Genomic DNA, 26,780 nt, shown 5'->3' on the forward strand with positions numbered 1-26,780 from the left:
GAAGGCTATTTAAAAGTATGAGTGCCATGATTCGATGTTGAAAAAGGTATGGTGGGTGTCATGTGATTGTACTGTAATTCAATGCTTGGACGGTACATCTGGCACTAACAAGAAGAGCTGAACAAGGCTACCATACCCGCTTGGGGAAGTTTTAAAAGTGTTACAGAATCGCCCGATAAAGATTTGGCTGTATATATATTGTTTCCTCTACTCGTATTGTAGCTAGTTTCACTATCGGTGAAAAAACAGGAAGACATTAATAGCTGTGATACAGTAGATTATAGCAATACTTTTCTATTTACACTCAGTACAATTAAGGATCATTTACAGTTACAAAAGGTCGGTAGCTAAGCTTTCAAACGCGCATGAGGAAAAAAGACCATTTTCCCCGTAAAGAAAAGAAAAGAAAAGAAAAGAAAAGGAAGTGGTCTTAATAAGCTTCTTGGGGAGGTGAACCGATTTTTAAGTTTAGGGTATTTTTTGCGTTTACGCACTTGTATGCTGTAACGTACATAAACAAGAAGAGAAATCGTGTCGCCTGAAAAAAGCAAACATTATGTCCAAGCTCGGCTTTTAGAGTGAGGAAACTTTAACTGAGTGGGGCGTAAGTTATGCTGCTCGCAAAACTGAATCGGACAAGAGTTCACCGTTGCTGTTTGTCAGGTCATGGTAGGTGTTTTTGTCAATGACCCGCGGTTTAGTAGTATGGCTATCTTGTCCAATTCGAGCATTAAAATCGGCGATTAGTACCGTGCAGTTGTGAGTTGAGATGTTTTCCACTGCATCCTGTAAATTTCCAGAACTCAGACTTATCCTCTAGGTCTGCCCCTTCTGTGGGGGCATAAGCTACAACTATGGACAAGGTTGGATTGCCCTCAAGGTATGCCACAATACCTTGACACATTTTTCAACTGCTCGGAGGCCGGTTGTTCTTTATTTATTGTTGACAGGATGACAACTCCTCCACATCTCTCGTGGATGGCTGATGCGTAGGCCAAAAGCTATTGGCCGTCGTCATTGACAGTTTAAACGACAACGCAAAAAAAGAAAAAATTGCACTAAGTGGAATACTAAAACTGGCTGAGAGTTTGGCAGACCTGTGCAAGCGAGAAGGGACACCACGAAAATATTGAACAAAACGAACCTGGGTTAATTGAACATACTCCTCGAGTAATTTTATCCGAGTGTGAGTAAGCAAGACAGAAATGATTGTGAGCCCGATAGTTTACGCGGGTTATGGCGATGGCAATCGACCGGCACTTGAAGGTGAATGGCTATATGTATTCCATATATCAAGACGGAGAGTTCGAGGAGTCCAAGCGAGTACTCGAGGGGAAAGCCAACGGTCTTCTGGGCTTCGGTTTCATTTATCCATTCAGGTCATATATTATATAGAAGCATTTTAACATAGCCCAGGCAAAAAAGTTTCTTAATTATACTATTATTCGATTGCTGATTGTTGTCACCTACCTTGCTATTCTAAACTTAATATAAAATTCCTTTAATTTTCCGACTCAGAAATTCTCGATATTTTGCTCAACACCGTTTTATTTTATTTAATTTCACTGTTGCACTTTACCCTAACACCTGTCGCCAGTCCAGTTTAACGTGCGCCAAAAGTGAAAATTTATTCTTTGTCAATAAGCTTTCAATTTATATGTGTGACAACCCTATACCTGAAATTGCGATCGATCGACAAGATGGAAATAATATTGGCTCATTTTGACGGAAGAAATGCAGTTGTTATTCTGTTTTTTTTTTTTTTCGTTTAGACTTCTTAACGAAAGTGAGTTCTAGTGTTATTCCGGCCAATGTTTAGCGACTTGCTTGTCAGCAATCAAAAATGCACCTTAAATCCTGCCTGCCGAAAAGCGTGCTCGCAGAGATGCGTCGAGATGCCGATAGAAGTGTTAAATGAAGCAACTAAGGGACAGTATTTTACTCCCCGCTGAATGGGACGCTAGTCCATCATAGTGTTTACCCCAGTAGTATGTCACCGGTACTCATTTATAAACCTGGGTGAAGAGAGACAATGTGGAGAGCAGTTTCTTCTCTAAGGAAACAATACAGTAATGCAGAATCCAACATTTAGCTTTCAAACAACGACCTCCCCCCTCCCCCTGATCAGTTCTACCTTCAGATCAAAAGTCCGACGTTTACCACTATGCCATTGCGCTTCTTCATAACAAGTTAAGAAATCAAAGCAATAGACCTTTTTCGATATATTAAAATTCTTACTTGTCTACGAAGCTTTGGGGAATAAAGCAACAGAAATGGGCCCTTTGCAGCTAACGGTCACATGGTACGCAATCCACTTTGCAGGAGAGCAAGCTACGTACTGGGACATCCAAAACAAAGAAAATTCAAGAGTGACTGGATGGATGTCCCAGCGCGCAATTTACTCTCCGGCTAGCTGGATTTTGTACCACGTGACTGTCAGTTGCAAAGGGCCCATTACATTGAGGTTCAGAGATGAATAATTCATTTCTTTTGTTTTATTTTCTTAAGCCTCGTAATGCATACGGAAGTTGAGCCCTCAGTACGAGCGGCAGTCAAAGCTGGTTTTCATACGTCATCCAATGCCTCTGCCGAAAAGGAACGCTTATTCCCGTCGACTAAATGAAAATACAGTCGAACCTGTATATAACAGCCACCCTCGGGACTTGGGAACTGGCCGCTTAATGCAGGTGGCCGCTTAATACAGGATCACTAAAAATACTCACTGGGCGTTGTGTAATGTCAATTTTAATGGCGTATCATACAAAAACATTTCATGCAAGGAAACAATAGAACAATTAACACTCTTTCAAGCGATCAATACTTGAAACAAAGTTCAGCGCCAAATTGTAACTTAACGGTATAATATACGTAACATTGTGTAAAAATACTCTACAACAAATTGTCCTCTACTCTTCTACGGTATACATTACTGTATTTCTATGACTTACAATTCACTGTGAAAAGCGTTAACGATACTAAACTGCTGAGTATCAGCTTACAGTAGCTTTGTACATATTATTTCAGTTATAGTGATAATGGATCGCATTTTAAACACAATAAAATACGGCATAAAATGACATATGGCTTAGTTTCCATTTAAGGGTGGCCGCTTAATAAAGGTAAAAATAACAAAGAAACACAAACATGGGACTGCTAAAGGGTGGCCGCGGCCGCTTAATAGAGGTGGCCGCCTAATACTGGTAACAAATACAGTGTTTTTATGAGCGAAAAATCGGGACTTTGAAAACTGGCCGCTTAATAGAGGGTGGCCGCTTAACAGAGGGCCGTTATATACAGGTTCGACTGTAATATTTTCGCTTCATGCTAGACACCTTCAATAAATAATTCATTCCATTTCTGTTGTTCAGCACAACCAATCACAGAACGCAGGTATTAATGGCGTATGTAAACTTAGTCTTTACTTCCTGTTGACCTATGATTGGTTGATTTAAATTTCAGAAGCGCCGACCGTGTGGCAGGTGTGTTAAATGACTGAAAATTAATATTTTTTCTAGTTCCCGAAATGCTTGACGAACACGGAAAGATTTAGAGATTTTCTCAAAGGGTGAACAAACCATTATTACTTTTAAGTTACAATCCATTTCCATCCTAAACTAACCAGTGCTTCAAAAGATTAGACAAGTGGAATAATTTTTTTTCACAACTAAACCTTTATTTTTCTGTTTCCTTCGATTGTCATACGCCTTTTAGTTTCTCTAAGTAATATTAAAAACAGCTGACATAGCACCTTTAATATTCACACCGCGTTGTCGTGAGAATATTTAGCTTGCTTTCATTAAACCATTCTGTCATATATTATGTCAAAGCAATTTAACCGAACCTACCAGTTTCTTAATTATACCATTATTTGATTGTTAATTGCTGTCACCTACCATAATATTCTAAAAGAAAGTCTTTCAATTTTCCATATTTGGCTGAACGCAGTTTTGTTTCATTTAATTCCCCTGTTGGACTTTACTCTTACACCTGTCGCCAGGATAGTTTAACATGCGCTAAAAATAAAAAATTATTCTTTGTCGATAAGCTTCCTGTTAATGTGTGACAACCGCTATACGCAAATTTGCAATCTAACGGCAAGATCCAAACGATAATGGCTCCTTTTGGCGGAAGAAATGCAGTTGTTGTTGTTATGGTTTGTACGTGGCTGGGACTTCAATATTCAGCAGTTGTGGGTGAGAGAGGTTACTTACTATAAAAATTTCGTCAAGACGTTTTAATGAAACTGAGTTCAGTGTAGTGTCTTGCTGGCCAAATGTTTAGCGACTCGCTTATCAGCAATCAAGTTAATGTCTAGCACCAAAGAACTTCCCATAACAAGTCTTGCAGGTTGACTTGTTTTATGAATACTGATAGGTTTATAGGACCATCAACGATCGTTTTATGACGGAATGTTTGCCTGTGAGATGCGGGAAGCTTCTGTCTGCTTGTGGGTCAGTGAAAACTAATTTTCAGTGCTTATTGAAATGCCAGTCTAAAAAGTTGCGATTCAGAGAGCATTGGAACAGGTTAATTACTCAAGATCGAAATGCTTTCGTGAGTACCAAAAACAGGGCGAAGAGGCTAAGGCGTCTTTAATAGGTTAACAGTGAATGTCACTAAAAATCAATGCAACGAAAAGTTAAAAAATCGCGGACACGGACCTGAAGAGGAAACTTAAAGGATTGATAGACAGGTCGCTTAAACAGTTTGATTTTTTAAAGCTCTATGGATCGCCACAGCCTTAGTAGCTTCCAGAATTGCTGACCAGGCGAGGCTAAGGCGCCGTTGTACATCGCTTTCGGTGGAAGCCATCTTTGACCCAGGGTAGGTGAAGTCGTTAGCCAATTTGATGTCTTCATTGTTCAGAGTCAGATTTTTCTCGCCTCTAGTATTGGTCATAAACTCTGTTTTTTTCTTTGTGTTGATGGCATAGCTGATTTTGATGGACTTGTTGATAAAAAATTCCGCAGAATCTTACCGTCTTGTCTTATAGCTTTATAGTTTGATCCGACAACGTTTTAAGGCCGATCTTTTGGCCCTCAACAGCTGTCCTATTTAGCTGGAATTGAGCCTCTTCGAGGGAATTCTCAAAAAAGGCGATATGGTCAGCAAAGCCGAGGTCATTAATCACTTCCCTTAGGTATCTGCTAGATCTTGTGGGCGCTGTAATAAAGCCACGTGTTCCTTCAGATTGCTTCATTATGAAGTCGAACATAATAACGAACAGAAATGAGGCCAAGACGTCTCCCCGAAGGACTCCGGTAGCATTCTCGAATTCTTCGGCATATAGTGCAATTTTGGAATTGATGCATAAGGTTTTTATCGCCTCTGCTAGTGTCTCCGGAATTCCATAATGTCTCAGGACCTTGAACATTGCATTGCGGATAATAGAGTCAAAAGTCTTCTTGAAGTCGATGAAGGTAACAGACAGTGGCAATTGTTGATCATCCGCCCCTTTAATTAAGCGTCTGAGGATGAATACTTGTTGTGTACAGCTTCTTCCTGTACGGAATCCTGCTTGGTTATGCCTGAGGGTTGGATCAACTAATGGTCTTATTCTGTTCAGCAATATTCCATTATAAACCTTGGCGGCGATTGACATTAGGGTTATGCCCCTATAGGTGGTCATTTCATAGAGGCTCTTTTTCTTGGGGAGTGGTAAAATGATATTCCTAATCCACCGCGATGGAGGGATTTTGCGGGTAAATACCGCACTGCATATTTGATAAAGAGCTTCCTCAACTGTTTCACCTCCGTGCTTTAGGGCCTCCGCTGCTATTGATGGGTCACATCCTGGAGCCTTTCCTGTTTTCATCTGCTCGATCGCTTTTGCCGTTTCACTCTTGGTGATATTGCCGATGTCAATAGGAAGGTCAACCTCTGCAGGAGATAAGTTAATGCCATCGTTTTCTGACTGGTTGTTCAGGATTTTAGATAAAAATTGTTGACATTCAGACAGTAGTTCCTTGGGGTTCTCTTCCCTGATAGTTCCTTTACTATCCTCCAAACGACCTCATGTTGGTTACTCTCGGACGCCAATTTAAGCTGTTCCAACGTCCCTTCCAAGTGTTTAATTTCATCCTGTTGATAAGCTTTGTTTAGTTCGGAGTTTAGCGCTCTGCACCTTTCCTTGGTGTCCTTAGTATGTTTGTTCTTATACCCCCACTTTGCTTTGTTTTTCTCGTCCCTTAATTTACCAGTTTTCTCGCTAACCCAGTCAGGGGATTTCTTTGATTTTAAGTCTGACTACTTTTCCGGCAGTTTCCTCAATGCTCTCCTCGAATAGATCATAAGATTTTGGTTTGCTATCTTCATGTGATAGGAGTGCCATCACGGGCTCAAAGCGATTTCGCAGTTCTAGTCGGAACTCCTACTTTAGCCCTAGCGTTTGGTCACCCTATTCCAATTGTAACGTTTGCGCTTCACCGGGTTTGCTCCCTGAATACGCAGGCTGATTTTCACAGCTGCACTCACGGTTCGATGATCAGAATCTTATTTTACCGTGTTGTAAGCTCTGCAATTTCGTACAGTGTTCTGCTGTTTGGCATTGATTGTGATGTGATCAAGCTGTGCTCTTTAACCTGAAGGATTGTCCCAAGTCCAAGTTCGGCTTTTAGAGTGAGGAAACTTAACCTGGGTGGGGCGTAAGTTATGCCGTTCGCAAAACTGAATCGGACAAGAATTCAGCGTTGCTGTTTGTCACGTCATGGAAGGTGTTTTTGTCAATGACTCGCGGTTTAGTAGTATGGCTATCTTGTCCAATTCGAGCATTAAAATCGCCGATTAGTATCGTGCAGTTGTGGGTTGAGATGTTTTCCACTGCATCCTGTAAAATTTTCATAGAACTCAGACTTATCCTCTAGGTCTCCCCCTTCTTTGGGGGCATAAGCTACAACTATGGACAAGGCTGGATTGCCCTCAAGGTATGCCACAATAATTCTGTCAGACACTTTTTCACTGTTCGGAGGCCGGTTGTTCTTTACTTATTGTTAACAGGATAACAACTCCTCCACATCTCTCGTGGGTGGTTGATGCGTAGGCAAAAAGCCATTGGCCGTCGTCATTGACAGTTTAAACGACAACACAAAAAAAGACGAAAAATTGCACTTAATGGAATACTAAAACTGGCTGAAAGTCTGGCAGACCTGTGCAAGCGAGAAGGGAAACCAGAAAAATATTGAACAGTACGAACCTGGGTTGATTGAACATACTCCTCGAGTAATTTTATTCGAGTGTGCGTAAGCAAGACGGAAATGATTGTGAGCCCGATAGTTTACGCGGGTTATGGCGACGGCTATCGACCGGCACTTGAAGGTGAATGGCTATATGTATTTCATATATCGAGACAGAGAGTTCGAGGAGTCTAAGCGAGTACTCGAGGGGAAGGCCAAGGGTCTTCTGGGTTTCCGTTTCATTTATCCATTTAGGTCATATATTATATAGAAGCATTTTAACATAACCCAGACAAGCAAAGTTTCTTAATTATACTATTATTCGATTGCTGACTGTTGTCACCTACCTTGCTATTCTAAACTTAATATAAAATTCCTTTAATTTTCCGACCCAGAAATTCTCGATATTTTGCTCAACACCGTTTTATTTTAATTAATTCCTCTGTTAGACTTTGCCCTAACACCTGTCGCCAGTCCAGTTTAACGTGCGCCGAAAGTGAAAATTTATTCTTTGTCAATAAGCTTCCAATTAATATGTGTGACAACCGCTATACCTGAAATTGTGATCGATGGGCAAGATGCAAATAATAATGTCTCATTTCGACGGAAGAAACGCAGTTGTTATTCTTATGGTTTCTTTCATTTAGACTTTTTAAAGTGCCTATAAAGTAAACTTTTTTTTTTTGCTTTTTTTTTTTTTTTTTAAGTTTACCATGTCTTAATTACGAAATTGTAAAAGAAATGCGCTAGAAAAAGCAATAAGGTGCTTTTTTGTCGTAAAAAGTAGCCCAAAATGACAAAAATAGTGTCCCGGGGACTGGGAACAAGTTTAGCGTTTGATGACTTAGGAAATGCCTCAGAGATTTGTTTACAACACATCTCGCCTTGTTGTTACACAGAATCACCCAATATATATTTTTATCGCGAAAATTTCGTGTTCGAGGTTTCTCCCCCCAAAAATGTCGGGCAATTTCTATGACGAAGTAATGTCCTTTACCGAAACTTTTCCAACGGATATCTGAAAGAGTCAAGCGATTCAGACCGAGAAATTCATAAACTAACAAACCGTGACAAAAAAATTTTTACTTCAAAGGCACGAAAGTGAGGTGTAGTGTCTTTCTCGCCATTGTTTAGTGACTTGGTTGTCAGTAATCAAAAATGCACTTGAAATCCAGCCTACCGAAAAGCGTGCTCGCAGCGATGTGTCGTTTTAAATGTGCACAGGGAAACTAACCTTCAGTCTCCCTTCAATTTTCTAATATTTTTAGGTCTTTTGTTCATTGTATACGTTTTCTAACCAGTCGTTTGTTTCTAAAGCGTTCTGAACGACAAATTTCCGTCGCTTTAATCAGTTACGGGAATGTTTGTACAAAGATACGTCAACATAAAATATATGACAGGCTCTCAATCTCCCATGTTGTATGTAAACCAAATAATCACATGATTTGTTCGTGTAATTTGGAATACATTAGCACTCGTAATATTTTCAAAGACTACAAATTGCTCTCGCCTACAATTAACCTTTAAAAAATGGCACTCAAAATCGTGCTATTACCTATACAAACTAGATTTCTATCTTTTGACAGCTGAGCATGATCGCCTCATTACCTTCAAAGAACCGAGATTGAACAAAATTCTGGTGGGTCGCGTGATCAGTAAACACGATGTACCCAATGAAGGAAACCTCGTACCCAGCGCTTTTCCCTTCTCGAGGGGGGGCGGGCGGCCCCCTCGAGAAGGGAAAAGCCCCGAGAACGAGGTTGCAATGAAGGGAGCTGCCGGGTGAAGTGTTATATGGAGCCCAACTGTGTGTCCGTTAATATGGGACCTCTGACGGGAGGAAAGCTTGATTGCGAGTAAAATAATGCCACAGATGAAAAGGAATTTGCGTCAGCCCTGAACGATGAAGCTCATTACACTTACCTGGCTATTGAGGTACTGGTTACTTCAAAAGAAAAAGAAACATTTTTATAAACTGCCTTTCGAATTTTCGATTTTTTACGCCTCGGATAGTTTCTGATGTGTTCACACCTTTTACAAATGAGCTTTTTCCATTCTTTTCTTAAGATCACACTGGTCGCACTGAACAGTTCATAGAGGCGAATTCTACTTGACCCATGAGAATGACAAATGGTACTTTAAACCATTTATCTTCGCGTTGGCTTTTGTAACTTGTACAAGGAAATATCATCAAAGGCAAATTATTAACTTTCCTTTATTAGACAAGAAGATTTGCGGTTGCTTCGCAGCCGTTAGGTTGTAAATAATCGCTATCACGGCTCGATCTTTTAAAATCATTTTTGTCGGAAAAAAATTAGGTCGTCCTCTATCCCGCCATTTTGTAACTACAACAACGAGACTTGCAAGTATTGACCTACTGGCCATAGCTTAGCGCTCACATAGCGGTTTTTTTTTTTTTTACTGCTTATGAAACAAAATAGATTTAAAGAAGAAAAGTGAAAGAAACAAGGAAATTAATTAAACTTCAAAATACAAAATAAACACTTTTGATCGGCAATGCAAGGTTTTTATATCCGTTTCTTTAATGCCCCTTCTTTCAAAGTTCGGGTTATTGCGGAATCAGACTCGTTAATTAACGGAGGCAGCGCTGACGGAGCAGATCAGGTGAAAAGACACCGATTTGTTCAAAAATATGGCAAAATTTCTCCTTCTGCTAATAATATACCATCTACATCTGACGTTTTCAGCTGTAGAAGACAACTTGTGTCGTGGAGAAAGGTCTCAAAGAGGATTTGCGCTCCTCAATGCAACATACCTGAGCTATAATCTCACGCACAGCTTTCCTGATTGTGTCGACTTGTGTGTTGACGATCCAAGATGCATGAGCCTCAATTTCTGGTGGAAGACAAGGAAATGCGATTTGAACAGTAAAGCAAAAGAACAAAGTCGTCGAGCACGTTTTGTGGAAGAACCATCTTCAACTTACATGGGAATGGCAAGATACCCAGGTAACCCGATAACTAATACCAAAAATAGTTTACAATACAACTGCTCCCGCTCCATTAATTTGCGATCTGATGTGCGAAGAATTCGCTTTTAGAAAATGATGTGGTGTTATTTCGCACCTTAACGTCCGACAAGATTGGTTATTCACGCATAAAATATTTGAAATCGAATGAAATATCTTATTTGCGACCGAACTCAAAAGAATCGTTTTGTGTTGAAAATACATTAATAAAAATCCAGTTAAATTTAAATTCTTGTTGAGTTATAATTGACACATTTGGCTTAACATACAAGAATTCATCAGTATTTCGTAGAGACGTCTGCCGACCAAAGGAAATTAATGTAAATTACACTGTCTTCCATCGTTATCATTTATTTTACAATAACTGTCCAAATTCTCGCGCGCTGATCGGCTCGTAGCTATTGTCTATAAGGGCTGCTTTCCATATGATCGCGGATCGCAGATCGCAGATCGCAATAAGGTGTGCGATCGTCTGCGATCATATGGAAACCAGCCTTTAGACAGAACATGGTTCTATCTTCTGCGATCGTCTGCGATCGCGATCGCAGGATCGCAGACGATTGCAGAAGTAGTTTCCATATGATCGCAGACGATCGCAGACCTTATTGCGATCTGCGATCTGCGATCCGCGATCATATGGAAACCAGCCTTAAGAATACAGACAATAAATATGACGTCAGATGTAACACACGCACTTTCTTAACCGTAATTAAAGCCAATTCCGATGGTACTTTTTCTTTGTTATTGTAAAAAAAAAAAATCGACAGCACTTTTCTATGGTCTATACTCTTATAGACCATATAAGGCATTTTTTAAGGCCATCCATGGAATCGCGCCAACGTATTTAAGAGCCCTCGCGTCGATTAAAAGACCAGGAAATTTTAATTTAAGATCCTCCTTGGTAGCTTGTTGCTTGCAACGCCAACTTATAGAAGTAGGGTTGCATTAGGAGACAGATCATTCCAGGTCGCAGCTCCAGCACTTTGGAATGTATTACCGCTTGAGATTCGTTCTATTACAGATCTACGGACTTTTAAGTGCCATCTGAAGGCGCACCTCTTTAAGGAAGCTTTTATTGATTGAACTTTTAACTTTTATTACGATGATTTCTAGTACCTTGACATGCATTGTATATTTCGATTTTTATTATGATATATTTTTTATCAGTATAATTTAGATACTCTGTATATAAGTAATATTTCAGTATTATAGATAGAAATCATTTAATGCGCGCTTGATCATTTTATGGAAAGCGCGCTGAGAAATAAAATTATTATTATTATTATTAACATGGCAGTGAAACCACTCGTGGTTCAACTTGAGTTTTGAACATTTCTTGACGTCATTCTATGGTCTATTTAACAAATAGTTCCCCCGTTGCCGTGCGTCTGTTCAGTAATATATCACAGATAATATCAAAATGTGGTAAGAACAGAAAAGTGGCACACGAGGCGCAGCCGAGCGTGTCACTGATGTTCTTACCACATTTTGACGTTTTCTGTGATCTATTTCTGAACAGACGCGCGGCAACATGGAATCTATTTGTTTTCAGTGAGGGTAAAAGGCGGAAAGAGTTTGCGGAATGGTATGTGGAATGGCGTGCGGAATGGCATAATTATGCGAAATACGATTTACGCGGGATTAAATTAACTGAAGAGCACGTCATGTTTTCGCGCCAATTTTATAAGAGCAGCAGCTTTTTTGATGCTGCGGACTCTTGCTAAATATTAACAACAATTCGAGGATTTGATCGTCTGATTGTTGATTTGGAAGAAGTGAGGGTAAAGAAAGCGATGAAAACTGTTTATAGTTTTCGCATTCAAGGAACTATGAGTAAATCCGTGGCCGTAGTAAATTAAATTTCATGTTCACTTTACTCCATGCGACTTCGGTTGACAAAAATAACGTGGCAGCGTGAAGTCTTCTCAGGACAAAGATTGATCCTTTACCGAGGGCAAATAATAAACCTTTTTTTCTTTTTTTTTAAACCCTCAGTAAAAGATCAATTCTCACACCCTGTATGCTCGATGATTCATTTATCATGAGCGGGAAAATGAACAACAATTTGACCAAAATGCATTTGTGATAAGAATAGTTTCACAACCTTTCAAACAACCAGTGTCGATAATTAGACACCATACTTGTCATCTGCTTTTTTGCTCTAGGGCTTTTTCGCTTTTAAATCTCATTTTAGGTTGGGACGTCTGGCACTGAAAGACCTTAATTAAAGACGGGTATGTTTAGTTCGATAGCTCAACAGTGACTTGCGTACTCGTCGCTCGACGAAAATGTAAGGTGAGAAAAAGTAGAACATATTTTTCCCATGAGTTGTACAAATTGTAACCGTCAAAGAGTCTGATGAAATGACCGAGTTTAAATCTAAAATTTCTCACATAATAGTTTTGGCCTTGGACTGATGTTATTTCTCCAGTCTGGTGTTGCTTTTTGTCTAGCCTACTCGCTACCACGTTCTTTTTGTCAACTAGAAATTTAATTTATTCTTAGTTCCTTGAATGCGAAACTTCATCGATCTCTTCACTGTCACTTCCTAACGAGCGATCAGACATGTTCTATCCCAGGCGTATATTTTCTAATCCTCGATCTATTGTTTGGTTGTTTAATAGTCCGCAACATCGAAAAAACTGCTGCTCTTATAAAATTGGCGCGAAAACAGGACGCGCTCTTCAGTTAATTTATTCCCCGCGTAAATCGTATTTGGCATAATTATGCCATTCCGCACGCCATTCCACATACCATTCCGCAAACTCTTTCCGCCTTTTACCCTCACCGATTTGTTTTATATAATAAAGAAGCAAAAGTTGTTAATGGTGACGACATCTATGCGTTTGTCCTACAATAGATCATAAGTAAGAACCAATCAAAATGCGTGTAGAATTCAGCTTATTATATAAAAGAGTAAAGACCATAGAAAAGTGCCGTCGATTTGTTAATTATTATTATTTGGTGGCATATTTGAAAAATTAAAATGAACATGGCTGTTTACTCGCTCAACTCAAAATGCTGGATTAAAGAATATTTGGTGATAAAGATACATAATAAAATGATTGATAAATAATCACACAGACGGACGGAATGGATAAATATGTCTTATTATATGTTTTGGTGTGTCATAAAAACTCGGTCCGCAACTTACAGTACGGACCTCGAACTCGGTTAGTAGGAAGTATGTATTTTTAGGTGTTGTGCTGTATTGGGGCAAAGTCGAAATTCAAACAGCGAACAAAACTTTACAGCTGCATGCCGGTGTCACAAATGATCTAATAAGAGATTTATTATCAAACGTAAGCTTTTCTGATGAGTAGCAAAGAAACCTGTTAGCTATAGGAATTGAAAACAAAAAAAAGATGAACGCGCTCGAGTTAGCTAGAAAACCAGAGTAGGAATAAATGTAGCAATAATCATCAAACTGTTCTGTTTTAATGTACAAATAACTAATCAAACCAATATCGTGTCATCTTTGTACTAGTTTTGCGTCTTTTCGAACAGTGGAGTTGGATAATAAATAAAGTTTTTGATTATATGGAGCACTAAGTTTTATTTCAACACTCGTGAGACCAAAATGAAATTGGACCATTTGGAAGCAATTTCATTAACTTAAGAAATATGTTCGTATTTAATTTTCTCTTTACAGCATTAGCGAGGTCTTGCAGTGATTTAAAGAAGCTGGATCCTACAAGAGAAAGTGGCGATTACACCATTGATCCCGATGGTGAAGGAGGCATGCTACCATTTGACGTCACCTGTGACATGTCTGAAAAGGATGGAGTTGGCGTGACAGTCATCAGTCACGACAGTGAGGGCAGAACATTGGTGAACGGATGCAACCCACAGGGATGTTACTCACGTGATATTCACTACACGGGAGCTAGTCTGCCCCAGCTGGCGAGTCTCACCAGGGTCTCTTCACACTGTGAACAGTTTATCAAATATGAATGTTATCATTCAAAGATGTTCAGAGATGAATTTGCTTGGTGGGTATCACGTGATTCTACTAAGATGAAGAACTGGGGCGGAGCATCATCTAGTAGTGGTAAGTGCGCATGCGGGATGAACAACACATGTGCAGACCCCAAATATGATTGCAACTGTGACAAGAATGACAAGGTATGGCGTGAAGACAGCGGTCTCCTCACTGACAAGTCATTTCTTCCGGTTATACAGCTCAGATTTGGAGACGTAGCCAGTGAAGAAAAAGGCTTTCATACCTTGGGGAAGTTCAAGTGCTATGGTATCGCTTAAAACGTGTCGAAGATGTCAGCAATGAGTTTGATTGCGTCTACCTAAACATGGAAAAACAGTAGAACAGTAGGTCTTACAAAATTGAATGAAAAAGATGTTATTATTATACAATAAAAAATGTACGGAGTCACATTTGACCGAGAAGTAGAGGGATTTTCAATCAAGTTGCGTCAAAACAAGTAAAATTAGAGGGATTACTCTAATCAATCCCAGCAATCACATTGACACAATAAATTATCAACATCATGCGGAACTAAACAGAAACGCGAAATGTCTGCCTGTTTGCCTGTTCTTTATAGATCAACTTTTCCGATATAAAGAAGAATTGTTTTTTTCGTTCCTGTGAAATAAAAATTGTTGCACCAACAGTGATCCGTAACTACCTGGGTAGAACTTTAGGTAAAATTTACCTGGATTTAACTGGACAGTACACTTGTTAACTTGGAGTTTGTTTGCATGTTCTTTACAGTACAACATATAGTTACGGCTTTTGTTTTTCTTTTCGTAAAATAAAAAAAGATTGTGATACAGTAATCTGTTCGCAATAAATAATTTTAAAAGTGGAGTTTTGCTTGTTTTTTTTTTTGTTTTTTTTTCTTAGCAGTTTTGAGTAGCCGGTGTCACCGTTTTCTCATCTCCAGCAATTTACGAAAACCACGATACGTCCCACAATTGTGCATTTTGCACTCGACGGCTTGCGAAGGCTATTAAGGACGGTGCCTACTAATATCGAAGTATTTTTGTGCGGCTTATGACTATGCGGGAAAAACAGATCCTAGCAAGGCCTCTTGGAATCGAAAAAGAAAATTGGCGGTAACCACGCATTTTTCAGAGATAATTAAGCAATAATATCCCCAAAAAGCGCCAAAATATAGAGCAATGTATGGGATTTTTTCCCTAAATTGAAGTTTAATTATCTCTGAAAAATGCATGGTTACCCCTAATTTTCCTTTGAGATACCAAAAGCACTTGCTAAGTTCTGCTTTCTCCGTATAGTTTTAAACCGCGCAAAATTATCCCTGTATTAGTAGGCACCACCCATAGGAAACCCGAGTATCTCAAGATGCGCAGAACGTATGCGCAGTAACAATAGTAGGCACCGTCCTTAAGTGTATGAGTGCCATGATTCGATGTTGAACAAGGCATGGTGGGTGTCATGTGATTGTACTATAATGTCGTGGTGGGACGGTGCATCTAGCACCAACATGTGTGCATGCGCGATGAACAACCCATGATGCGGACACAGAGGCAAAATGAGTGCGCATGCTCGTCACGCGCGAGCAAACTTACGCGGCAAAATGGCGGCATTTTTAAAATTTCCATTATACACCTTATTCACAAATGGCCGCCAACCTGAAACGAGCGCGCGGCCAAACATGGAATCGAGGCGTTTTGGGATAAAACTTCCAGATCATTGTAGGAAACAAGTGAAACTATGTCTGTAGTCCTTTCGGAAAGCGATATTCCCGGTTCCATCGGAGCTGAAAAACGACGAGTTACGTTTTGGCTTAAATGACGTGATCCCGCCAAAGGTTTACGCACAAAAGCCCAACTCGTTAAGCGGTAAGCTTGTATTGTTCGATCGATGCATCCTTTTGACACAATAACCTTTGAAATTAATATACTTTTTTGTGTTTCTAAGCAGTAAGATAGTATTCTTCGATCGATGTTTACGTTTGACACAATCAACCTGTACTACTCCTTTGCGGCGTTTCTGAATAGAGTTGAAGAATACATCAGTCAAGGAAAGGACGGTATTGTTGTTGATCCTGATCCAAATTCCTTTTACACGAAACAAAACCCAGTGTAAAACGAAATAGATTCATCTCCAGACAGATTATCTATGCAAAACATGCGTGACTTTAATTCTCCGTTCTCCTCGAGTTGACGCTTAATTTCTGCCTGGGAATTTCTCAACTGGGCTTCTGTATTTCCTAGTTTCTCTTTTAAAATTAATACTTCCTGATCTAACCGCCCAGTTTCCTCTTGAGCTCGTAACAACTGGAATCGTAATGACTCGCATGAATCTTGTGATTCAGTATTTACGATTTCAGCTGTTTCGAGAGAAACTGTATCGTCCGCTTCGGATGTTATGTCGCTGCTTACTGTGAATGATTCTTCCGTGAACGATTCTTCCTGTCGACGCTTTCTCTTCTTCGGTGAAAATCTTGCAGAGATCTTTCGCGGTGAAGTACGCCATGCAAATTTCGAAGGAACTGCGGTGATGTCTACACTCATCTTCTTTCCTCTAAGGCCTTTTTTGATTTCGCTTTCACGAAAATGCAGTGAGCAAACTTTTGTAATTTCCGTCAGTTTCAATTTCGTTCCAACGTCTCTTCGAATCTTCTGTAGCCTTTGAGCTCGAAGGATTGGATCGTTCGGAAAATTGAAAAAGCCGACTCTCTTTCCGTTGGCAGTCTGGTTGCAAAGAGGAACACAGCAATTAATATTTAAACTCGAACTCATCCCCAATGAAATTAGCAGTCAGGAAACTGTCGCATTAAAGAAATCGCTTTTAGATGACCGATAATTTCAGCGTAAGTTGGCCAGTTAATTGACCAAAGTTTGCACGAAAACAAATTTTTTATCCCAAAACTCCTCGATTCCATGCTTGGCCGCGCGCTCGTCCCAGGTTGGCGGCCATTTGTGAATAAGGTGTATTTGTTTTCGTTTCGCGGGGATAAGCCCAAATCAAAATAGATACGGTTGCCGCTTTCAGGAAAGGTTCCTTCGAACTTCCTCCATCACATATCTTATTCAACATAAAAATATTGTGGTAACAGGTGTGAATTTGGCAATTGAAGTGGAGCATTTGTAATCGATTCCGACACAAATCTGCGGAGCATGCGCACTCGTTTTGCCGCTGTGTCCATGATTCGTAGACCCCCATCAGTGGTTGTAACTGAGATGACAGGGACGATGTATCGATGTATGGCGTGAAGACAGTGGTGTCCTCACTAACAAAACCCATTTTCCGGTTCAACAGCCCAAGTTTGGAACAGTCAGGTAGATTCTCGCGTAAGAAGGGGTGAACAAGGCTACCATACTCGCTTGGGGAAGTTTTAAAACTGTTATTATAGAATCGCCCGATAAAGATTTGGCTGTATATATGTTGTTTCCTCTAGTCATATTGTAGCTAGTTTCACTATCCGTGAAAAAACAGGAAGACATTCATAGCTGTGATGCAGTAGATGTTAGCAGTATACTTTTTTATTTACATTCCGTACAATTAAGGATCATTTACAGTTACAAAAGGTCGGTAGCTAAGCTTTAAAACGCGCATGAGGAAAAAAGACCATTTTTCCCGTAAAGAAAAGAAAAGGAAGTGGTCTTAATAAGCTTCTTGGGGAGGTGAACAGATTTTTAAGTTTAGGATTTTTTTTTTACGTTACCGCACTTGTATGCCGTAACGTGCATAAAGAAGGGAAATCGTGTCGCCTGAAAAGTAAAGTTATCGTGCAGACTTCTCTTGGTATTAACGAAGCAAAAAGCTTTCACGAGCAGTTTAGATGAAACTGTGAGTAATACGGTATGTAACTACGGTCATGCAAATTAAGCTACTTGTTGTTGTTGTTGTGCAGTCTCGTTCATTCTTAGTATGACTCTTCAAAAACTCATTAATAATTCATAAGCCCATTGATCTATCAAATGGTCGATAAAACATCAGGTGCAGTAGTTTAACAACCCAATAAAACCTCCTCCTTATTAGTATGCGGTGTTTAATGTTTTTCTCGTATGCTTATTTCCAACGTTCACAAATGCATCATTGTCATGAACTCCCTTGACACACGCTTTTCCAGGAATGTATTTGAAACCGTTCAAAATACACACAGCAAGTGTTTTATCGGGTCTAAAACCACAAGTCCTAGCCGAGTGGTTTTAAGAGCGTATCCATGAGAGGACCAGGCAGTGGTGATACATGCCATCTCACCGATTTCAATGAAACTTGGCCAGATTGAAGGGCCCACCTAATAACTTCAAAAGCCAAAGTGGTTTGATATTTGGAATTTTCCGGGGGGAGTTAGACCACCCCCCCTGCTTTTTTACAAAAATTCCCATAAAAATTACTATAAAAAAGCGAAAAGTAAGGGGCTCCTTAAGCTTGTAGAATTTATCTAATTCTGTTGTGGCTCCACATGAGCATAAGTACACCCTTTATGAGTTATGTGCAGGAGTCTCAGATTATTTGAATAATTACCTGTCAATCAATGCAACTAGGTAAAATAGCATATCAAACTATGGTGATTTTGTGGCCAAATATCTCCAATGGCCAACTCCCACCCAAAAAGATACAACCATCATGGTTCAGTTCTACCTTTGGCCTAACCAAATCGATAAAAAATTTTTGGGACCTGCTATTTTCAGCGCGTACGACAAGCTCAAACCCTGAACATCTTGCAAAAGATTTTGGTTTAATACAAGCTCATAGTCGCAGCAGAAAACAACTTGGGAGCGAATTAAAGGGTCCCTCCCATTCATTTCTATTAGTTATTGATCTACTGACTCTCTCGTAGATGATATGATAATAATATCTGGAATTTTCGCCAAAATTATGCCAAAACTGGTAATTATAGGAGCCGAAAATCAGCATTCACAGTTGGTTTCCCCTAGTAGCCCGAGAAAGTGGTAACTTTTCGCTTTACAAGCCCAACATAATATCCACTCATTATCTTAGCATGATTTTAAAGACTTTTATTTCAGAATCTAACCTCTAAACCATTCGGATCTAAAACTGAAACAAATAGTTCACATATAGTAATGTAGTTGTTGACAAACGAGTAAAACGTGACAGCATTTTGACTAGATGTCGCCTCGAAGTTGACACGTATACCCTTACTATCCCATAAAATAAAATTATTTCTGTTGGACTCTGAGCAATGCCGAAGATTTGAGTCTTTAAATCAGAGTGGCAGCCAAAAATAGGTAAGCTTACTTACATTATATAAGCATTATATAATCCGTTGAGCTGTTTACTTCCCGAAGCGTGATCCGACGTCTTTCAATTTCATGTAGTCTGTCGCGTATATTTAAACCTCAAACACCTCTCCATCTCGCTTAAGCGTAGCTTCCTTGGCTTGCTCACTCAGAAAACCTGCATCGCCATCATTTTTGGCGAACTACAAACATCAACTGTAATTCACGGTTTTGGGCAATGCGATAGATCTACAGCGTATTGCGTGACTAACCCGAGCCTCCCTGTCGGTCAGCGGACACGCTGGAATTTAACTTGTTTCTGAAACGAAATACATGAACAGATACTATCTATTTCCATAATCAAACGAAACTGAGGAGATATATATGAGAACTATAGACTATTTAATGATTTTGTGTGCTTGTTATCCTTTTCTGTACATAAGAGATACTTGTCAGTCATACGTGATTTGTTCATCCGCAAAGTAAACATAAGTTTAGGTACAGTGGAATTTTTCCGGGAAATTTCTTAGTGTTCGCATTGGATTTTTTCGGTACCCGAGTGCTATCTTGCGAAAATTCACTTTGAGCCTTTCATAGTTGTTTGTGAGACAGTAAAATTGATCCTTTGCACAGCTCATAGCAAGTGTGAACTAATTCAAGGATGACTGGCAGTACTTGTTACTTGTTATAATAGGGACTTTACGCAAACACGACGCAGACGGCAACGAAAACGTCAAAAAAGAAAAGGCTTAATGAGCTAAACAATGCTCTGCACGTGCATTACAAATTTTGATACATTTCGTCGCCATCTTCGGCCAAACAACAACGTGAAATGCCCAAATTCAAGGTTTTGTCGAGAACGTGAGCACATGACAGTAAATTTTCATTCTCTGTGCTAACTTGAAGACCATTTCCATCAGTTCTGTTACTGGATAGTTCGGCCACATTGTAGAAGTTGAACGAATTGGAATAAGCGCAAAGTAGTACAAGTAACGCGAAGTTGTATTTTCAAATAACGTTTTCGTTGGCGTTGCCGTCGTGGTTGCGTAAAGTCCCCAATATCTCTGAGTTAGTACGCGCGGTGTGAGTGGTCAATTTTGCGAACCGTGCAATGCTAGTGGTCACTGTACGGCCCACTAAATTTGAAGTTTAACCTCGGAGATATAATAAATGTCTTACTGACCTCGTTTTCTCAGTCCGTACTGTAAGTTACGGATCCTTGGGGAAAAAAAATGTTGCCCGGAATTTACTGAGTTACTCCGTCTAATATGTACTCAGCTGTAATTGATTTCCTTTAATGTTTTTGTTGAATGTTTATTGCCGCTACTGATTCCCTGGACTTAAGTTTTTCACAGAATTCTCTTTTACAGATGCACAAATGAAAATTCCCGAACTGTCTAAGCAATCAATTTTGCGATTTTGCGCGGTGTGAGTGGTCAATTTTGCGGACCGTTTTTTCACTATACGACCCACTAAATTTGAAAGTTTACCCTCGGAGATATGATAAATATCTTACTAACTTCGTTTTCTCAGTCCTTACCGTAAGTTATGGACCCTTGTCTTTTTCCCGTTGATTTATGACCTTCCGGCTTGGCCGGGCCGTAAATCAACGGGAAAAAACCCGGTCCGTAATCAGTTTACAGTACAGTACAGACTCGTTGAGTAACTCCGTCTGATATAATCACCTGTAATTGATTTCCTTTAGTTAGTTTTGTTGAATGTCCATTGCAGAAATTGATTCCCTGATCTTTAGTTCTTCACAGAATTCTCTTTTCCGCATGCAACCTTGCCCGGGGCAAAAAAAAAAATAAATAAAAACGGTTTTTGTTTTAGGGGGAAAGTTCAGCTAATAACTTGAGCAAAGACATGCTTTTCGCATTTCAAACAAAGATAAGAAATTTCCTTAAACTTTTTTTCATTTGTAAAAAACCGTTTCGACAACAAGGTAACAAATAGCCGGATGGAGTACACAAAAAGTCTCTTGATATTTCCTCTGCGGTAACTGAAATCGCACGTGCGCGTGCAGCTCAGCAAAGACCAGGGAATCACTAGCCGCAATAAACATTCAACAAAAAAATTAATCATTAAATAGTCAATAGTTCTCATATATATCTCCTCAGTTTCGTTTGATTACGGAAATAGATATTATCTGTTCACGTATTTCGTTTCAGAAACAAGTTAAATTCCAGCGTGTCCGCTGACCGACAGTGAGGCTCGGGTTAGTCACGCAATACGCTGTACTGATCTATCGTATTGCCCAAAACCGTGAATTACAGTTGATGTTTGTAGTTTGCCAAAAATGAGGGCGGTGCAGGTTTTCTGAGTGAGCAAGCCAAGGAAGCTACGCTTAAGCGAGATGGAGAGGCGCTTGAGGTTTAAATATACGCGACAGACTACGTGAAATAGAAAGACGTCGGATCACGCTTCGGGAAGTAAACAGGTCAACGGATTCAAGTGTTACTTATGTAATGTAGGTAAGCTTACCTATTTTTGGCTGCCACTCTGATTTAAAGACTCAAATCTTCGGTATTGCTCAGAGTCCAACAGAAATAATTCTATTTTATGGGATAGTAAGGGTATACGTGTCGACTTTGAGGCGACATCTAGTCAAAATGCTGTCACGTTTTACTCGTTTGTCAACAACTACTGTGTGTGAACTATTTGTTTCAGTTTCAGATCCGAATGATTTTGAAGTTAGATTCTGAAATAAAAGTCGTTAAAATCATGCTAAGATAATGAGTGGATATTATGTTGGGCTTGTAAAGCGAAAAGTTACCACTTTCTCGGGCTACTAGGGGAAACCAACTGTGAATGCTGATTTTCGGCTCCTATAATTACCAGTTTTGGCATAATTTTGGCGAAAATTCCAGATATTATTATCATATCATCTACGAGAGAGTCAGTAGATCAATAACTAATAGAAATGAATGGGAGGGACCCTTTAATTCGCTCCCAAGTTGTTTTCTGCTGCGACTATGAGCTTGTATTAAACCAAAATCTTTTGCAAGATGTTCAGGGTTTGAGCTTGTCGTACGCGCTGAAAATAGCAGGTCCCAAAAATTTTTTTATCGATTTGGTTAGGCCAAAGGTAGAACTGAACCATGATGGTTGTATCTTTTTGGGTGGGAGTTGGCCATTGGAGATATTTGGCCACAAAATCACCATAGTTTGATATGCTATTTTACCTAGTTAATTATTAACTTGCATTGATTGACAGGTAATTAATTAAATAATTTGAGACTCCTGCACATAACTCATGAAGGATATACTTATGCTCATGTGGAGCAACAACAGAATTAGATAAATTCTACAAGCTTAAGGAGCCCCTTACTTTTCGCTTTTTTATAGTAATTTTTATGGGAATTTTTGTAAAAAAGCAGGGGGGGTGGTCTAACTCCCCCCGGAAAATTCCAAATGTCAAACCACTTTGGCTTTTGAAGTTATTAGGTAGGCCCTTCAATCTGGCCAAGTTTCATTGAAATCGGTGAGATGGCATGTATCACCACTGCCTGGTCCTCTCATGGACACGCTCTTAAATCCCGATTTTATAGGGTTGGGGGGGGGGGGGGTCGACAGGAATCGAAGGGTTGGGGGTTACAAATACAAACTCTCACCCTGGTTACGAGAAACTGAAAAAATGTCTGCCAATTGAAATCTTTATTTCTACCAATCTTTTCTTTGGAAGCATTCCCATAGAATTGCTGCAACGTATCTCTATCCACTTTGCTTCTAGATCCTTTTGAACCCTGCAAATAAAAAACATCTTTCTCGAAGATTGTCGATATTGCCGCTACATGTCTATTACGAGAGCATTCCCTTGCCTCACCTGACATATTACCAATCTTCACAGCAGATTTATGTTAGCGGTTACCTTTGTTTTCCTCAGACAAAGCCAGCCGTAAAAAATCTTTTGATCATTTACTTTCGCTAACATATTCATAGACAGAAATCTTACTAAAGAGGATTATGTGCGCCTTCCATTTAACCAAACGTTCCGGTTTGAAGTTTCGAAAAATTTACCTGCTGAATGGAATGGCATCTTTCGGTTAAGGCCGCGGTGGATACGTTGACCATGAATATATTCATTAGGCAAAATATTGGCAGGGGTACCACTTTTAAAATCCTAAAATCACGAGCAGTTCAAAGCCGATTTCGCCAAAACTTAGCAGACGTATTGGAGAATGACCAAAGTGCACTATGATCGTTTTATAATGTGTAGATGGCGTCTTAGGGCAATACAGAAAGTAACTTAAATTAAATTTGTTAAAAACGTGATTTTGTGTCCAGGTTTTCTCCTCCACGAAGACGCAGAGAAATTTGATTTTACCACTGAGTGATCTATTACAACATCTATTGTGTCATATCATAGCCGGATTTTTTAACTTCAAGCTTCTTAAGAAATATTTGCCCTTAAAGGCGCAAAATCTATCATGCTAAAATTCAAAGGCTTCAATCTTACCTTCTAAGGCTTATTTTAAAATTCGGCCCATGATATGACAATCTAAAATATGCCTAGTTTATCATCTTGCCGTGTCAACTCGTGAAATTGTCTGTCCGCGCTATATTCTTGGACACAAAAGTGCTTGTTTTTACGCTTCCGAAGGCTTTCCGAGCAAACACGAGGGAGCTGATTAATTCAAACCTGGATTATGGTAATTTTGGTAAAATCTTACTGCACGGGCCATAGATAAGTGCACGCAGAAATCAACAATACTTTGAAATTCACTGCATATATGTTAAAACGCACGGCCTTGCGGCGTTTTGCAAGTAGTAGCTGGCGACATGCAGTAAGGATTTTTTGATCAGCTCAATTTTATTACTACCAGTGGTAATTACAAAAACTCATTTTTGTGTCAAATAATGGCAACGATATTTCAACCTATCGTACGTGCATGTCAAAAGTGCTCGCCGACATGCACATGTACAGGTAGTTACATAGTTTTTGTTATTGATTGTTAATTGGTCTTCGTCCATCGAAAATTTCACTATTATTTCAATTTACAAACCTGTAAAAAAGTAACTTAATCAGTAAGATTTTAAACGTTATACAATAATTAGTTATATTTTGCAAGCATTGTTCTTTTTTCGCACTAGATAAAGAAACTTGAAAAAAAACGAGAAACACAAATCTCTGTTAGAAAAACTCTTATATTACACGGTGACCATCGCCGGACATAATACAAATCTAAACGAAGATAGAAACAATACATAATACTACAGTCAAGCCTAGATCTTTGCCCTCTTGTTGTTTGCGGTACCACCGTTGTCTCTAGCTTTTCTTTTCCTTGCTTCTGTCGTCACGGTGCTAGGCTCTCTAATTGGTAAGCCCTGCGGGTGTCGGGGTGATGCCGTCTCGGGAAGCAGGCAATTAAAATAGAACCACTTGAGATTTGGGAACATCTTTCTCTCCCAAAATGCTGCATCATATTCGATTCGTTCCACATGAAGTCCAGATGGTGTCCAGACTACATAATCACACCATTTGTAGCCTGTAATGTGCAATTGTCCCTGAACTTGGTAAAAATGATTGTGATTCTTCTTGAGCGCCAATTGCCCATTCGGCTTTACTTCCAGGGGGAAATTCTTAATCTTCTTTGCTGCCTCCATTGGAGTGTATGCTTTGCCTGTCTTACGTGTAGCTGAATACGGACATTTAACTTCCACAAGGCCTTTGCGGGAGGGGCTCCCCTTCAATACAACAATTCCGTCGGGAGAAGCAGCAAGGTATCCATGCTCACTACAAATAAATAACCCGGCTTGTTGAACCGAATTCCCAGATTCTTTGCAATACTCTTCTAAGGCTATTTTTTCGTTTTCTGTTCCCCATCGTAAAGACTCGCTTGAGATTGGCCGAGGATAAAGTATTTCCACCACCAGCCTTGCGCACGGTGTTGATTTCCTCCGTTTACAGATTTCTCCAAATCTTGATGCGGTTAGACGCTGTTTCCGTAGTTGGTGCCACAGTGGACAATTACTTTGACCCCTCGTTTGAAGCTCCATTCTTATTATTTCCTCCGGGGACAAGTTCGCTCGTTTTGAGTTCTCTTCGCACAGTTTATGAAGTTCGTTGGGATCAATATCCTCATGTGACGCGTTGAGTCCATAATCATTTGAAGGGCCCGTAGTTGACTGTGTTACTTTCGATTTCCTACGAATTTCCTTGTAATGTTCAGAGGCCTGTCGTTTTTTATCTTTTGCTCTTGTCTTTTCGACGCTGTCGCAATATGCCTCCAACACCGGACCTGCTTTCTGGCCGGCAGTTGCTCCGCTCCCATACCTCGGAATGCCAACCGGCTCCGTGCTGATAACAAAGGCCCGCTCCGTAACATCTGTGCAAATACGACTGAAAACGCTTAATGTTAGGCTAACTCTGCAAACAGAAAATAGCTTGCGATACTGGACACAAGAAAGTATTCTGATATGTATTTTCTCGGGAATACGTACTTTAAGGCAGAGATTCACACATTCACGTGATTGCAAGGCTCCTTTAAAATTCACCCAAACTCCGTAAACTTTTTAAATATATAGTAGATAACCGAAATATACTCATAAAAGAGCTACACGAACAATCAGAGGACGCGTTATGTCAGAAAACGGAAAATATACTTATCGTTAAAAATATGCCTGGTATACTACATATCTTGATTTTTGATTAGTTAACAGGGTATGGTATCTGGCTAATGTACTTCGGACGACAAGTATGGTAGGCTCACGCGTCGTTTTTTGCATTGTATGTAGCAGATGTTATTAAGATATTTAACTTAATAGTATATGCTCTGCTATAAATTAGAAAATAAAAACTTAAAAAAATACTTTAGTACCTGTTCTCAAATGATCCTCGTTGTATCCGATTGACTTGTTTCCCACCGTTAAATTTTGCGTTTATAGACATGTATGTCTCAGCCATGTTGCTTGTTTTGTTTGTCACAAGTTGTACTGCGAGACTGACGATACGATCTCCTTTCTTCAGAACTTCATTCATAAGCCCCGTAGGTAGCTTGTCGATAAGATACTGACCACCCAGACGTGCATTTTCTTCATCCTCTTCGTTGATGTCATCGTTGGCCAATCCATCAATCTGATCAGCGATTTCATACAATGTAGGCAGATCGTCGTTTCTCCTCTCCTGTCCCGTCATTCCGTCAAAACGTTGACCTGAAATAGCACTGGTGACGTCGGTTTCTTGTTGTTCGCTGGCAATTCTTGTTGAAAGTACGTCACAGTCCCCAGCAACTGAAGCCTGCTTGACTTTACAAAATGCAACGCTGCAGTTTCTGTGATCACCAAACACATGGTATGGCCCGTTTCTTGATCTCGCCGTAAGGCATCCGCATTTCCGGTAGCTGAATGCATCCGTATAGCGGCTCTTGCACCAGCGGCAATTTTCTTAATTTTCATTTTTGACAGGCCATTTCTTTCTTTCCACTCAGAATGTGACTCAACTA

The 26,780-nt window shown here is 39.7% G+C and overlaps 2 protein-coding genes across 3 annotated transcripts; one reads left to right on the plus strand and one right to left on the minus strand.

Moving 5' to 3' along the window:
• The first annotated feature begins 3,634 nt into the window (after positions 1–3,634).
• LOC146473548 (contactin-associated protein-like 2) lies at positions 3,635–14,986 on the plus strand. 2 transcript variants are annotated; one of them, XM_085118277.1, is made up of 3 exons: positions 3,635–4,193; positions 9,881–10,141; positions 13,814–14,986. In XM_085118277.1, the coding sequence occupies exons 1-3, from the start codon at positions 4,112–4,114 to the stop codon at positions 14,419–14,421; spliced, it is 951 nt and encodes a 316-aa protein (XP_084974403.1). In that variant the 5' UTR covers positions 3,635–4,111; the 3' UTR covers positions 14,422–14,986. The 2 variants fall into 2 exon arrangements, with proteins under 2 accessions (XP_084974403.1, XP_084974404.1); XM_085118278.1 differs by lacking the exon at positions 3,635–4,193 and adding an exon at positions 8,905–9,107.
• On the minus strand, positions 14,403–26,473 carry LOC146473549 (uncharacterized). Its single transcript, XM_085118062.1, has 3 exons — positions 26,157–26,473; positions 23,162–25,705; positions 14,403–14,462 (listed from the first exon to the last, which is right to left on the minus strand). Exons 1-2 carry the CDS (start codon positions 26,471–26,473, stop codon positions 24,562–24,564), a joined length of 1,461 nt encoding a protein of 486 aa, XP_084974188.1. The 3' UTR covers positions 14,403–14,462; positions 23,162–24,561.
• Between the last annotated feature and the right edge of the window lie 307 nt (positions 26,474–26,780).

Source organism: Pavona decussata, unplaced genomic scaffold (assembly GCF_977016875.1).
Source record: "Pavona decussata unplaced genomic scaffold, jaPavDecu1.1 SCAFFOLD_93, whole genome shotgun sequence".
NCBI lineage: Eukaryota > Metazoa > Cnidaria > Anthozoa > Scleractinia > Agariciidae > Pavona > Pavona decussata.